Raw genomic sequence first — 15,439 nt, 5'->3', positions numbered from 1 at the left:
AAATATAAAATATATTTTGGTTTGTTTAACACTTTTTTGGTTACTACATGATTCCATGTGTTATTTCATGTCTTCACTATTATTCTACATGACTCATTCAGGACTATCTGTAATCAAGGTAGCATCCACATTAATGTACAGTGGTTGCTCAACAAAAAATGTAGAGATTATGCAGCAGGATTTAGAGGTAATTTGTATTTTAGTACGGTACCCTGTGTCACTGCTTCATTGCTCCAGACCACCACAAGGTGGAGTTAGATCACTGATTATGCTTTTGGGTTCCAAGGCCTAATACTTATGTCATGCAATACAATGCAAATTAATTACTTAAAAATCATACAGTGTGATTTTCTGGCTTTTTGTTTTAGATTCCGTCTCTCACAGTTGAAGTGTACCTGCAATAAAAATGACAGACCTCTACATGCTTTGTAAGTTGGAAAACCTGCAAAATCGGCAGTGTATCAAATACTTGTTCTCCCCACTGTAGGTTATGGAGGATTCATGGTGTAGGCTGGGTTCGTGCAGATAACCAAGAATTCTACGCCGTTTGGAATGAGACTGATGTGAGGTAAAGAATAATTCATTAATAGAAGACTAATTGATCAGATATTAAAATATCTGAAGAGTTACATTCGGAAAATTCTAACTTTGTAATATGAAGATTTTCCGTGGTGCCCCGACATCCTAGTTAATTACATTTACATGAGTAGTTTAACCTTGTGCGTGTAGGGGGCAGTATTTCCGTTTTTGGTTAAAAAACATACCCATTTGAAACTAGAATATGCATATTATTGTCAGATTAGGATAGAAAACACAAAAGTTTCCAAAACTGTAAAAATATTGTCTGTGAGTATAACAGAACTGATATTGCAGGCGAAAACCTGAGGAAAATCCAATCAGGAAGTGCCTCTTATTTTGAAACATCTCTGTTCCTATGCATGCCTATCCTCCACTCAAAGGGATATCAACCAGATTCCTTTTCTATGGCTTCCCTAAGGTGTCAAGTCTTTAGACATAGTTTCAGGCTTTTATTTTGAAAAATTAGCGTGAAAGATCACATTGCTTAAGTGGATAGGTGGGGGCTCTCAGAGTGAGTTTTGCGCTACAGAGTAAAGCGGCCATTGTTCCTCCCTTTGTTATTGAAAAACCTACACACCCGGTTGATATATTATCGAATATATATTTTAAAAACAGCCTAAGGCTTGATTATAAAAAACTTTGACATGTTTCTGTGGACATTATGGATATTATTTGGAACTTTCGTTTGCGTTGTTGTGACCGCTCTTTCTGAACATAACACGACAAACAAACGTCGGTATTTTGGGTATAAAAATAATCTTTATGGAACAAAAGGAGCATTTGTTGTGTAACTGGGAGTCTCGTGAGTGAAAACATCCAAAGATCAAAGGTAAATGATTATTTTGATTGCTTTTCGTGACCTAGCTACATAATGTTACGTTATCGATAAACTTACAAACACTTGGATTGCTTTCGCTGTAAAGCAACATTTCTAAATCTGAGACGACAGGTGGATTAACAAAAGGCTAAGCTGTGCTTTGCAATATTGCGCTTGTGATTTCATGAATATGAATATTTTTTTGTAATATTATTTGACTGTGGCACTATGCTATTCTGCGGTTGCTGACGAAAATGATCCCGCTAACAGGATGGGTGCGCCAAGAAGTTAATCATGTAATAATAATTACAAAGAATTGATTTGATAAAATAAGTCTTCACCTATAATGATGACAAAGACACGACAGTGGCCTTATCATTAAAAACATTTTTACCTGGGATATTTTTCTCCTAGTCACAAAAGTGTTCCCAAAATAAAACTCCTGGTTGCACAGCTAAATACTTTGTTTCATATGCGACCAAATTGGTTGCACTTTAGAGCCCTGGGTGAGAGTAATTGACAGGAAAAACAGCTCACCCCTTCAGAAATAAAAGTGCTGAATCTGGGAAGCATCTGGTAGAGCCCGGGGTCTGTGGCGATACTCTGTAGGGCCTCCTGAAGGAGAGAAGAGACATATACTGGGTCAGAGACATGACATGATGCGAACAAAACAAACAAATTATAAAAACAATGGGAAAATACTTTGGAGCACCTTAAATGATATTATGGGCAGAAAACCAAATTAATCTCCATTGAAGTTAATGGGTAATTTATAACAAACCCTTTGGATTTAGCCAATAATTTCAATGCTTATTTCACCATTAAAGTGGACAAACTGACAAGTGAAATGACAACACTGTAACGTTCTTTGTTTCACGGAAACATGGCTCACTCGGGATGCATTATCAGAGTCGGTACAGCCACCTGGTTTCTTCACGCATCGCGCCGACAGGAACAAAACAAATCTCTCTTGTAAGAAGAAGGGCGGGGGTGTATGCCTTATGATTAACGAGACGTGGTGTGATCAATACAACTTACAGGAACTCAAGTCCTTTTATTCACCTGACCTAGAATTCCTTACAATCAAATGCCGATCGCATTATCTACCAAGAGAATTCTCTTTGATTATAATCACAGTCGTGTATATCCCCCCAAGCAGACACATCGACGGCCCTGAAAGTACTTCATGTAAACTGGAAACCACATATCCTGAGGCTGCATTTATTGTAGCTGGGGATTTTAACAAGGCTAATCTGAAAACAAGGCTCCCTAAATTTTTATCAGCATATAGAATGCGCGACACGGGCTGGCAAAACCCTGGATCATTGTTATTCTAACTTCTGCGATGCATACAAAGCTCTCCCCCGCCCTCCTTTTGGAAAATCTTGTCTCCATTTTGTTGCTCCCAGCCTATAGACAGAAACTAAAACAGGAAACGCCCGTACTCAGGTCTGTTCAACACTGGTCCGACCAATCGGATTCTATGCTTCAAGATTGCTTCGATCACGTGGACTGGGATATGTTCCGCATAGCGTCGGACAATAACATTGATGAATACGCTGATTCGGTGAGCGAGTTTATTAGCATGTGCATCGATGATGTTGGACCCACAGTGACTATTAAAACCTTCCCCAACCAACCAGAAACCGTGGATTGATGGCAGCATTTGTGCAAAACTGGAAGCGCGAACCACTGCTTTTCATCAGGGCAAGGCGACAGGAAACATGACCGAATACAAACAGGGCAATCAAACAAGCTAAGCGTCAGTATAGGGACAAAGTGGAGTTGTAATTCAACGGCTCAGACACGAGAGGTATGTGGCAGGGTCTACAGTCAATCACAGACCACAAAAAGAAAACCAGCACTGTCACGGACCACAATGTCGTTCTCCCAGACAAACTAAACAACTTCTTTGCTCGCTTTGAGGACGATACAGTGCCACCGACAGGGCCCGCTACCAAAACCTGCGAGCTCTCCTTCACTGCAGCGAACGTGTTTACGGACATATTCAATCAATCCTTATCCCAGTCTGCTGTTCCCACATGCTTCAAGAGGGCCGCCATTGTTCCTGTTCCCAAGAAAGCTAAGGTAACTGAGCTAAACGACTTCCGTCATCATGAAGTGCTTTGACAGACAAGTCAATGACCATATCACCTCCACCCTACCGGACACCCTAGACCCACTCCAATTAGCTTACCGCCCCAATAGGTTCATAGACGACGCAATCACACTGCCCTAACCCATCTGGACAAGAGGAATAACTGTGAGAATGCTGTTCATCGACTACAGCTCAGTATTTAACACCATAGTACCCTCCAAACTCGTCATCAAGCTCGAGACCCTGGGTCTCGACCCCGCTCTGTGCAACTGGGTCCTGGACTTCCTGATGGGCCGCCCCCAGATGGTGAGGGTAGGTAACAACATCTCCACCCCGCTGATCCTCAACACTGGGGCCCCACAAGGGTGTGTTCTCAGCCCTATCCTGTACTCCCTGTTCACCCATGACTGGTTGGCCATGCACGCCTCCAACTCAATCATCAAGTTTGCAGATGACACAGCAGTGGTAGGAATTAGAGGTCGACCAATTATGATTTTTTTAACACCGATACCAATTATTGGAGGACCAAAAAAGCCGATACCGATTAATCGGCCGATTTAACGTATGATCTCTGTAATTGCAAACAAAGGTTTCTATACCAAATATTAAGTTATGTTTTTCTGATGTATCAAATACTTATGTCATGCAATAAAATGGAAATTAATTGGTTAAAAATCATACAATGTGATTTTCTGGATTTTTGTTTTAGATTCCGTCTCTCACAGTTGAAGTGTACCTATGCTTTGGGGCTGTTTTTCTGCAAAGGGACCAGGACGACTGATCCGTGTAAAGGAAAGAATGACTGGGGCCATGTATCGTGAGATTTTGAGTAAAAACCTCCTTCCATCAGCAAGGGCATTGAAGATGAAACATGGCTGGGTCTTTCAGCATGACAATGATCCCAAACACACCGCCCGGGCAACGAAGGAGTGGCTTCGTAAGAAGCATTTCAAGGTCCTGGAGTGGCCTAGCCAGTCTCCAGATCTCAACCCCATAGAAAATCTTTGGAGGGAGTTGAAAGTCTGTGTTGCCCAGCAACAGCCCCAAAACATCACTGCTCTAGAGGATATCTGCATGGAGGAATGGGCCAAAATACCAGCAACAGTGTGTGAAAACCTTGTGAAGACTTACAGAAAACGTTTGACCTCTGTCAAGTATTGAGATAAACTTTTGTTATTGACCAAATACTTATTTTCCACAATAATTTGCAAATAAATTCATAAAAAATTCTACAATGTGATTTTCTGGATTTTATTTGTCATAGTTGAAGTGTACCTATGATGAAAATTACAGGCCTCTCTCATCTTTTTAAGTGGGAGAACTTGCACAATTGGTGGCTGACTAAATACTTTTTTGCCCCACTGTATTTTGTATTGTTTTTCACAGTCTTTTGCTCATCTTTTCAAGTGTGCCAATCATTTTGGAGGAGACACAAGCACACAACTCTTGCTTACATGCATGCGCACATACACACACACACACACACACACAAATGGACACTTGATAAACAGTTGACTCACAGCTCTCTTGGCCTCACAGGACCCGACGCAGGCCTCCGTGATCTCCTTGTAGTAGAGCTGCTGTTCCACTGAGAGCTCGTGAGTACTGCGGGGCTTCATCCTCATCAGACCATCCTTCTTTCCTGGGAATGGGGGGCAGAAAAACACACAGGGAAAGAGAGAGAGATGCAAACAAATGTTTATTAAATAGGAATTGCTTTTCCTTAATGGGGCTATCTGCAGCTGCTACATCAATTGTTGGACTTATAAATTAATGATATGTACCTATTTATTCTTGAAGAATATAACTAATAAATGCATGGCAGTGTTGTCGTGGAAATATTCGGTCAATCATATTTCACAAATACCGGAGCATGTGAGTTCAAACAGACATTTTATTACTTCATAATAAAAGCCGAGCTGGTTCATGAATACAAGTGCCTTCCAGTCTTGGCACAGACTAATTATACATTTGTCCTCCTTACGTCACACTCATAGTAACTCCTCTTAACGGCTCATCCCCTCTGGCATTTAGCCACCGTTATCATATTGCCTTCATATTAGGGCATGGAACCCGTAGAGCCACAGAAATAGACACAAATAGACCTGCACTCGCCTTAAGCCAGGTTCATGCATGTAGGACCATAGACCTTGGCACTCTACGGGAATAACCATACATGTCATCCTGCTAACTCCTCTGAAAGGGACACCATTGTTCTGGAAAAGACCCGAGATGTGTAACCATAGCAACAGTACATAGTAGGCCGTAACACAGTTACAGGAATAACCAGTCGTGTCTACACCCCAGACAGGTGCATGTCTAATGGTGTCCAATGACCTAGAGCACATATAGAGTGCACTAGTTTTTCTGTCTCCTTCTGAAATAAATAATTGCCACATATGTACTGAAGAATTCACAATAGTGTCCACTGAAAGTTGACTAGCAACAGCAACTTAAAAGACACCCACCATGAGCGCACATGAAATTTGCCCAGGAAGAGGCAAACAAAAGAAAAACCTACACCAGGAAGCAAAACAAAAAGGTGGAACAAAATGAAATCAGGGAAATCAGTTAAAGGATTGTTGGTCTAGAAATCAAAATAGGGAGAGCCAACTAAAGGTGTTAACCCTCTGCATCTATTAAAACCACTGGAGCACTTGGCCAGCCACTAACGAGATGGCAACCAGCACAGATGTAACACATACTGACTATCGGTGCGCCCTATGTGCTAAAGCTAAAGTCCAATCACAAAACAAATGGAACAACCAAAGCCTGTAACAACCCAACATATAAGCTTGTTTTACGCCAAAGTAAATGTAAAAAATAAAACACTATATAATAGCCTCAAAACATGGTTAAAATGTTGATATCTGCGATGGTCATGTGCGCCAAATTTTTCTTAACTGCATTGTTGGTTAAGTAAATAATAACAGTAACAAATAATTAAAGAAAAGCAGCAAAATAACAACAGCGAGGCGAAATACAGGGGGTACCGGTACAGAGTCAATGTGTGGGGGCACCGGTTAGTAGAGGTAGCAGCAGCATAAAAGAAGGGGGAGGGGGGGCAATGCAAATAGTCTGGGTAGCCATTTGATTAGATGTTCAGTTGTCTTACGGCTTGGGGGTAGAAGCTGTTAAGAAGACTTTTGGACCTAGACTTGGCGCTCCAGTACCGCTTGCTGTGCAGTCTATGACTAGGGTGGCTGGAGTCCATCTCAAAAAGTTGTTTGAATAGCCTAAAAACGTAAGGTAGCCAGGGGACTAATAATGAGGGAGAACAAACAATACCAATGGCGTACGGAACAATCTGGTTTAAGCTTATAACAAAACTAAATGATCCGTGAGAGGTGGACAAATCGCTCCATTTGAGGTTGAAAACCAAATGGCCAATAACCTATCCTCCTACTAGGTCTATCATACAAGCTTTCAGACAAATTCAAGTTGTGAATAGTAGCCTATTTCCCAAATATTCTAATACGGTTGCCCTAAAGTTGCCGCTTTCAAAAAGAACGAGAATGAAAGTCGAGAGTCTTTAGGCTATTCTCAAACACAGCTTTATGAGAGACTGAAGAAACAGCCTATTAAGAGAGTAGGATGAGTCAAAGAAATTATTATCCAGTTCTTAAGACGGTAGAATTTGCTTCTATCCAGTCCATGATTTATAATTCACTTACGGTAAGACAGCCCGTTCCTCATCAGTTGCGCAACACACACACACATTCTATAATGAAGCCCCACCAGAAAGGAATATTAGAAAAGATTTGTCTGTACTTAGCCTCTGGCAAGCTTTCAACAACATCTTCTTTCATCATGATTATTCCAGATGCAGCATACAATTTCGTACTATAGCCTAACGGTGGTTTCAGCCCAACTGTGTTTTTGTATTATTATTTTTATGTTTGAGGTTGGCCAATAGGGTGCGATACCATCGTATATATCACAATGCTTTATGAGTACATAATCACGATAGGACAAAGGTTCACATCCCCTAACCATAAGGGGAGCACACTTTGTTATTGTTTAAAATACTGATTTCCACTTGAAGAATGGGTTTAATACGGAAGAATATCTTGAATGTCATTGATGTGGTTTGTTTTGTCCCACACATAAAATTAAATAAATATCTATTTAACATTTTAGAGCAAATAATCCAACTCTACTTGTGCACGTACAATTTTAAGATGGCATATAGTACCGACACACAGACAGTACAGACAGACGGATAGAGAGACAATAGACATTACAAACAGAGAATACACTGACCTTTAGCCTCTGCAGATGTAGCTCCCTGGCCCTTCTGGACGGAGCCCTCCTCCTCCTGACCAGGCTTGACGGCTTTGAGAGGCTCTGTAGATTCAGTCTTCTGCTGCTCTTTGGGGGCTGAGGAAAAGAGAAGGGGACAGAAGGGTGATGGTATTTTTTATTTATCCGTTATTTTACCAGGTAAGTTGACTGAGAACGTGTTCTCATTTACAGCAACAACGACCTGGGGAATAGTTATAGGGGAGAGGAGGGGGATGAATGAGCCAATTGTAAACTGGGGATTATTAGGTGACCGTGATAGTTTGAGGGCCAGATTGGGAATTTAGCCAGGACACCAGGATTAATACCCCTACTCTAACGATAAGTGCCATGGGATCTTTAATGACCTCAGAGAGTCAGGACACCCGTTTAACGTCCCACCCGAAAGACGGCAACCTACACAGAGCAGTGTCCCCAATCACTGCCCCGGGGCATTGGGATATATATATATATATATTTATTTATTTTTAGACCAGAGGAAAGAGTGCCTCCTACTGGCCCTCCAACACCACCAGCAGCATCTGGTCTCCCATCCAGGGACAGACCAGGAACAACCCTGCTCAGCTTCAGAAGCAAGCCAGCAGTGGTATGCAGGGTGGTATGCTGCTGGTGCATTCAGTGCATTCGGAAAGTATTCAGACCCCTTCACTTTTTCCATATTTTGTTACATTACAGCCTTATTCTAAAATGGATTAAATGGTTTTGTTCCCTCAATCTAAACACAATACCCCATAATGACAAACTATTCATACTCTTTACTCAGGCCTTTGTTCAAGCACCTTTGGCAGTGATTACAGCCTTGAGTCTTCTTGGGTATGACGCTACAAGCTTGGCACACGAGTATTTGGTGATTTTTTTCCCCCCATTATTCTCTGCAGATCCTCTCAAGCTCTGTCAGGTTGGATAGGGAGCGTCGCTGCACAGCTATTTTCAGGTCTCTCCAGAGATGTTCGATCTAGTTCAAGTCCGAGCTCTGGCTGGGCCACTCAAGAACATTCAGCCATTCCTGTGTGTTGTCTTGGCTGTGTGCTTAGGGTCGTTGTCCTGTTGGAAAGTGAACATTCACCCCAGGCTGAGGTCCTGAGTGCTCTGGAGCAGGTTTTCACCTGTTCATCTTTCCCTCGATCCTGACTAATCTCCTTGTCCCTGCTGCTGAAAAACATCCCCACAGCATGATGCTGCCACCACCATGCTTCCCCGTAGGGATGGTGCAAGGTTTCCTCAAGACGTGACACTTAGCATTCAGGCCAAAAAGTTAAATCTCGGTTTCATCAGACCAGAGAATCTTGTTTCGCATGGTCTGAGAGTTCTTTATGTGTCTTTTGGCAAACTCCAAGCGGGCTGTCATGTGTCTTTTACTGAGGAGTGGCTTCCGTCTTGCCAAACTACCATAAAGACCTGATTGGTGGAGTGATGCAGAGATGGTTGTTCTTCTGGAAGGTTCCCCTATCTCCACAGAGGAACTCTAGAGCTATGTCAGAGTGACCATTGGGTTCTTGGTCACCTCCCTGACCAAGCCCCTTCTCCCCGATTGCTCGGTTTGGCCAGGTGTCCAGCTTAGGAAGAGTCTTTGTGGTTCCAAACTTTTTCCATTTAAGAATGATGGAGACCACTGTGTTCTTGGGGACCTTCAATGCTGAAGACATTTTTTGGTACCCTTCTCCAGATCTGTGCTTCGACATAATCCAGTCTCGGAGCTCTACGGACAATTCCTTCGACCTCATGGCTTGGTTTTTGCTCTGACATGCACTGCCAACTGTGGGACCTTATATAGAAGGGTGTGTCCCTTTCCAAATCATGTCCAATCAATTGAATGTACCACAGGTGGACTCCAAGTTGTAGAAACATCTCAAGGATGATCAATGAAAACAGGATGCACCTGAGCTCAATTTCAAATGGGTCTGAATACTTATGTAAATAGGGTATTTCTGTTTTTTATTGGTAATACATTTTTTTTTTAATGTTTTCACTTTTCATGGAGTATTGTGTGTAGATTGCCGAGGAATTTTTGATTTATTATTTAATCCATTTTAGAATAAGGCTGTAACTTAACAAAATGTGGAAAAAGTCATGGGGTCTGAATACTTTCCAAAGGCACTGTATACATAGTGTAAACATACACATACTGCAAATGTGGTTGTTTTAAGAATTATGCTGCTTTTCTCAAGTAGATGATAGAGAAAGGCGGACATAGACAAACACAGACAGACGTCTCACCTGGGGGTGGGTTCTCTGGTATCGAAGGCTGGACACCTTCAATACTTAACCAGTGAGCTGAGGAACAGAAAACAAGAGAGGAGGTACAAGAGCTTGTATAATCAACTAAATCAAAAACTGTCATAGGACGTGTAGATAACACAGTACATGTGAATCTACTTACTCAATGCAATCAACACCTTTACCTTTGAAATAGTTTAAGAGAGAGAGATATATCTATTAGTTGCGTTTTTGTAAAACACCCCCCCCCAAAAAAATAAAAAAATAACCAAACTATAATAATACCTTTGAGCGAAACGTCAAGGGGGACTCTAGGGAGGGGTGTGTTGATGATGTCACTGAGGTCTACCTCCTTCTCCTCGTAGAAGTGAAGCTCTCTCCCTCCTCCACTGGCGAAGCGGAACGGAATGAATTCCTGCGACTGGAAGCCATAGAGAGGCTGTGGAGGAGAGAGGAAAGAGAGGAGGCCGCTATGAACCCAAGCACTGGGATGACTAATATTGTGATGGCTGGATAGATACAGACAAACTGAAATGGTGCATGTACCAGTGTAGTGACTTCCATCAATATCTACAGTGCCTTCGGAAAGTATTCAGACCCCTTGACTTTTTCCACATTTTGTTAGGTTAAAAATGTATTCTAAAATTGATTAAATTGTTTTTACCCCCTCAATCTACACACAATACCCCATAAAAACAAAGCAAAAACAGGTTTTTAGAAATGTAAGCAAATGAATGCAAAATATATATATATATAAGAAATATCACATTTACGTAAGTATTCAAACTCTTTACTCAGTACTTTGTTCAAGCACCGTTGGCAGCAATTACAGCCTTGAGTCTTCTTGGGTATGATACTACAAGCTTGGAAAACATGTATTTTAAGATTTTCATCCATTCTTCTCTGCAGATCCTATCAAGCTCTGTCAGGTTGGATGGGGAGCGTCGCTGCACAGCTTTTTTCAGGTCCCTCCAGAGATGTTCGATCGGGTTCAAGTCCGGGCTCTGGCTGGGCCACTCAAGGACATTCAGAGACTTGTCCCGAAGCCACTCCTGCGTTGTCTTGGCTGTGTGCTTAAGGTCGTTGTCCTGTTGGAAGGTGAACCTTCGCCCCAGTCGGAGTTCCTGTGCCCTCTGGAGCAGGTTTTCATCAAGGATCTCTCTGTACTTTGCTCCGTTCATCTTTGCCTTGATCCTGACTAGTCTCCCAGTCCCTGAAAAACATATCCACAGCATGATGCTGCCACCACCATGCTTCACCGTAGGGATGGTTCCGGGTTTCCCCCAGACGTAACACTTGGAATTCAGGCCAAAAAGTTAAATCTTGGTTTCATCAGACTAAAGAATCTTTGTCATGGTCTTTAGGTGCCTTTTGGCAAACTCCAAGAGGGCTGTCATGTGCCTTTTACTCAGGAGTGGCTTCCACTCTACCATAAAGGCCTGATTGGTGGAGTTCTGCAGAGATGATTGTCCCATCTCCACAGAGGAACTCTAGAGCTCTGTCAGAGTGACAATCCCTGACCAAGACCCTTCTCCTCCGATTGCTCAGTTCGGCCGGGCAGCCAGCTCTAGGAAGAGTCTTGGTGGTTCCAAACTTTTTCCATTTAAGATTGATTGAGGCCACTGTGTTCTTGGGGACCTTCAATGCTGAAGACCTTTTTTGGTACCCTTCCCCAGATCTGTGCTTCGACACAATCCTCTCTCGGAGCTCTACAGACAATTCCTTCGACCTCATGGCCTGGTTTTTGCTTTGACATGCACTGTCAACTGTGGTACCTTATATAGACAGATGTGTGCCTATCCAAATCATGTCAAATCAATTGAATTTACCACAGGTGGACTCCAATCAAGTTGTAGAAAGATCAAGGATGATCAATGGAGGAAACAAGATGCACCTGACCTCAATTACGTGTCTCATAGCAAAGTGTCTGAATACTTATGTAAATACGTGATCTGTTATTGTTTTTTAAAATCCGCATTATGGGGTATTGTGTGTATATAGCTGAGAATTTTTAAAATCCATTTTAGAATAAGGCTGTAACGTAACAAAATTTGGAAAAAGTCTAGGGGGTCTGAATGTTTTCCAAAGGCACAGTATACCACCAATTGATTGATATCATTAAATTCACAAGTCTGCTTATGCAAATGAAACCTGAAATGTTCCTTTCAATAGCCTATATACTATATTTCATTGAGGTCCTGAGAAAAGTTCTCCAAAGAAAGAACCATTTCTCCATGATGGCGTAGTATAGTCCCCCTCACCTCTACATTCTTCAGTTTAAGAGCATGATCTATGTCGCTGGTCGTCAGTTTACATCTCTTTCCATGGTGCATAAACTTCAACGCGTCCTGGAAGACAAAGGGGAGAAACAGAAAATATGAGCGAAGGATGACATTTCATAACACAATTACCCGGTGTTCATTGGTATTGATATGAACTGAGGTGCTACATGTCAGAGTGAGTCGTCCAATAAGATCACACTTTATCATTCTCTGCTGCAAATCATTTTGCTACGGTGTGCAATATGGAAAAGGGCCCGGTTCTTACCTGGGCGATCTCCTTTATTCTGTAGCTGACCTCCTCGCTCAGGGCGGCACAGCTCTCCTCCTGTAGCTGCCCCACTCCTATGGACTCTGCCATGGCCTTCATTGACTCCGTGGGCAGAACCACAGTGCACTGCTTCGGCCTCCGCTCCTCAGCCATGGTGACTGTTGGATAAGAGAGATAGCGCAGAGGTCAATAAGGAGGGATGTCAAGCTGAAAGAAAACGTACAGTTACTTATGACTATAACTACTGTTTCCTGAAGAAAGGAAACAAGGTAAAACACAGTTATGGGGAGTTTGCATGATTGCGCCCTCTACTGAAGAACATTAGAATCACGCCTGATAAAGCCCCCTTCAACAGGTGATAACCCGAAGCCCGGATTAATTCCTTCAATTCTGTACTGAGTTTCACAGAGTCCAGAACTGGGCGGTGCGGGCCGAACAGGTGTTGTACGTTGTTTCCCTCCTTCAGTAAACAGTAGTTATAGTCATCTGTACGTTCCCTTTTAGTCGATCAACTCGGTTCAAAACAGCTATGGGGATACAAAATCACGCCCAAGACGACCCCAGTGGACAGCAAATTAAATGGTCCACGGCAGTCTACCCAGAGTTACCACCCAACAGGAAAATGTGCGGTGCCCAGGTATTGCACAATCTACACACTGCCTAATGACCCTCTCCCTCTCCAGCTGTAAGTACAGTGTACGCGTTGTGTACACCGTTTGGTCATTCCTGCCTTCTGCTGTCATATGCCAGAGAAATAGCCTCCACAATCCAGTGGGAGTGACGCTGCTTAGAAATGCTCAAAGTACATGTGTAACGCTCGTACCAGACATGTAACAGCCGCTGGTCCTCAGAAGCAAACAGAGGCGGCAAAAATGGAAAAAGCTCAAAAGCTAGAGACCTGTAGGACATTCATGACCTTAAGGGCGAAGGATGCATGATGTCACCTGTAGGACATTCATGACCTTAAGGGCGAAGGATGCATGATGTCACCTGTAGGACATTCATGACCTTAAGGGCGAAGGATGCATGATGTCACCTGTAGGACATTCATGACCTTAAGGGCGAAGGATGCATGATGTCACCTGTAGGACATTCATGACCTTAAGGGCGAAGGATGCATGATGTTACCTGTAGGACATTCATGACCTTAAGGGCGAAGGATGCATGATGTCACCTGTAGGACATTCATGACCTTAAGGGCGAAGGATGCATGATGTCACCTGTAGGACATTCATGACCTTAAGGGCGAAGGATGCATGATGTCACCTGTAGGACATTCATGACCTTAAGGGCGAAGGATGCATGATGTTACCTGTAGGACATTCATGACCTTAAGGGCGAAGGATGCATGATGTCACTCATGACCTTAAGGGCAAAGGATGCATGATGTTACCTCTAGGACATTCAGGATGCACGAGAACGCAACGTCACCTTAGAGTTTACTTCTTTTTTTAACCATGAGAACGTGTGTGTGCCTAAGTTGAAAAATGTAGATGCACACAAATACATTTAGGAGCCCAATGAAACATTTTGAGATACTAAAGCTTTTTTTATATAGTTTCACTGGTGCTCCTAAATTAAAATTCCAGGTCAGGTCACACAGAAAAATATTTAGGTGCATATGCTAGTAACAGGGTTCATACACATTTTGACAGATGGAATTTCATGATTTTCCCATAACTTTTAACCAAATTTCTATGACCAATAATTGGTTGTGTTTCTATATACAAAAGTAAGCGTAATGTGGTATGAACACTGGGAGGCTGCTCTCTGATCCCATCTCCTGTCGTTGAGCAAGGCACTTCATTCCACAAAGTAGAATGAATACCTGTTAGGCAACTGTATAAAACACGTGTTTTTTATTGTTTTTATTTTACCTTTACTTAACTAGGCAAATCAGTTAAGAACAAATTCTTATTTTCAATGACGGCCTAGGGAACAGTGGGTTAACTGCCTGTTCGGGGGCAGAACGACAGACCTTGTCAGCTCGGGGGTTTGAACTTGCAACCTTCCGGTTACTAGTCCAATTTGTAAGTCGCTCTGGATAAGAGCGTCTGCTAAATGACTTAAATGTAAATGTAAATGTAGTCCAACGCTCTAAGAGAGCTACTAGGCATGCAGGCTTTTCATCAAGCCCTGCTCAAACACATCAGAGACAGTTTTATCAAGGTCCGGTTGAGCAGCTCATTTCTAAAATGTGGTTTGTTCAGGCATCTGCATGCTTCCCAGCCGAAACAGTTCGGCAGAGTTTGTGCATATACTAGCATGACATTATGTGACGCTTTTGTTGAGTGCACACAATATTTTTTCTGGAGGCAAGCTGAATTCGGAGTCGAAGTCTATGTTCTTTCGTCAGTGATTGGTCAACAGTAGGGATTCTTCAATAAAGTCTTTGTTGTCATTCAACTAGAGACGACTCACTTTCATGCACATTTTTTCATTGAGAAATACCGCATCAAATATCTTAGTTAGATGTAAAATTCCACGACTAAGATCTCCTTGGCAAAATGAACAACAGATTTTGTCTTTGATACATTTGGACTATTTTGAGGTAATGTATACTGGCTATGCATTTCAAAATGGACAAACAGTACTATTGACACTTTTTTCTTGTTTTTCAAGCTAAGGTCGTTTAAGGGAGTATGCAAGTAAACGTGTTCGGTTCGGCTAGCCGAGTTCAGCTAGGCACGAGCTGAACTGAAGCATGCTAACACCTTTAGAGGTGGACAGGAATAAAAGACTGCACACCTATTAGCTCTCCTAAAAGACATGTTCAGGGTAGCATCCGACAATAACATCGACGAATACACTAATAAGGTGACTGAGTTCATCAGGAAGTGTATAGGAGATGATGTACCCACTGCGACTATCAAAAC

At 42.4% G+C, this 15,439-nt stretch overlaps 1 protein-coding gene across 3 annotated transcripts in view; it reads right to left on the bottom strand.

The window, feature by feature from the left end:
• The window catches only part of LOC118366085 (transcription initiation factor TFIID subunit 6-like), an 84,102-nt gene that overhangs the window by 17,451 nt on the left and 51,212 nt on the right, over positions 1–15,439 (bottom strand). For all 3 annotated transcript variants that reach the window (XR_008088950.1, XM_035748442.2, XM_035748444.2), the window contains 7 exons: positions 12,561–12,721; positions 12,275–12,361; positions 10,299–10,452; positions 10,014–10,070; positions 7,758–7,874; positions 5,015–5,136; positions 1,934–2,011 (listed from right to left, as the gene is read on the bottom strand). Coding sequence is in view for 2 of the 3 variants with exons in the window: in XM_035748442.2 (XP_035604335.1) it covers positions 1,934–2,011; positions 5,015–5,136; positions 7,758–7,874; positions 10,014–10,070; positions 10,299–10,452; positions 12,275–12,361; positions 12,561–12,721 (776 nt within the window). In the remaining variant the exon portion in view is untranslated. The remainder of the gene's footprint in view (positions 1–1,933; positions 2,012–5,014; positions 5,137–7,757; positions 7,875–10,013; positions 10,071–10,298; positions 10,453–12,274; positions 12,362–12,560; positions 12,722–15,439) is intronic.

The sequence above is a fragment of the Oncorhynchus keta genome, chromosome 33 (assembly GCF_023373465.1).
Source record: "Oncorhynchus keta strain PuntledgeMale-10-30-2019 chromosome 33, Oket_V2, whole genome shotgun sequence".
Lineage (NCBI taxonomy): Eukaryota > Metazoa > Chordata > Actinopteri > Salmoniformes > Salmonidae > Oncorhynchus > Oncorhynchus keta.
The sequence above is the reverse complement of the archived record's forward strand: the minus strand, read 5'-3'. Positions and strand labels throughout refer to the sequence as shown.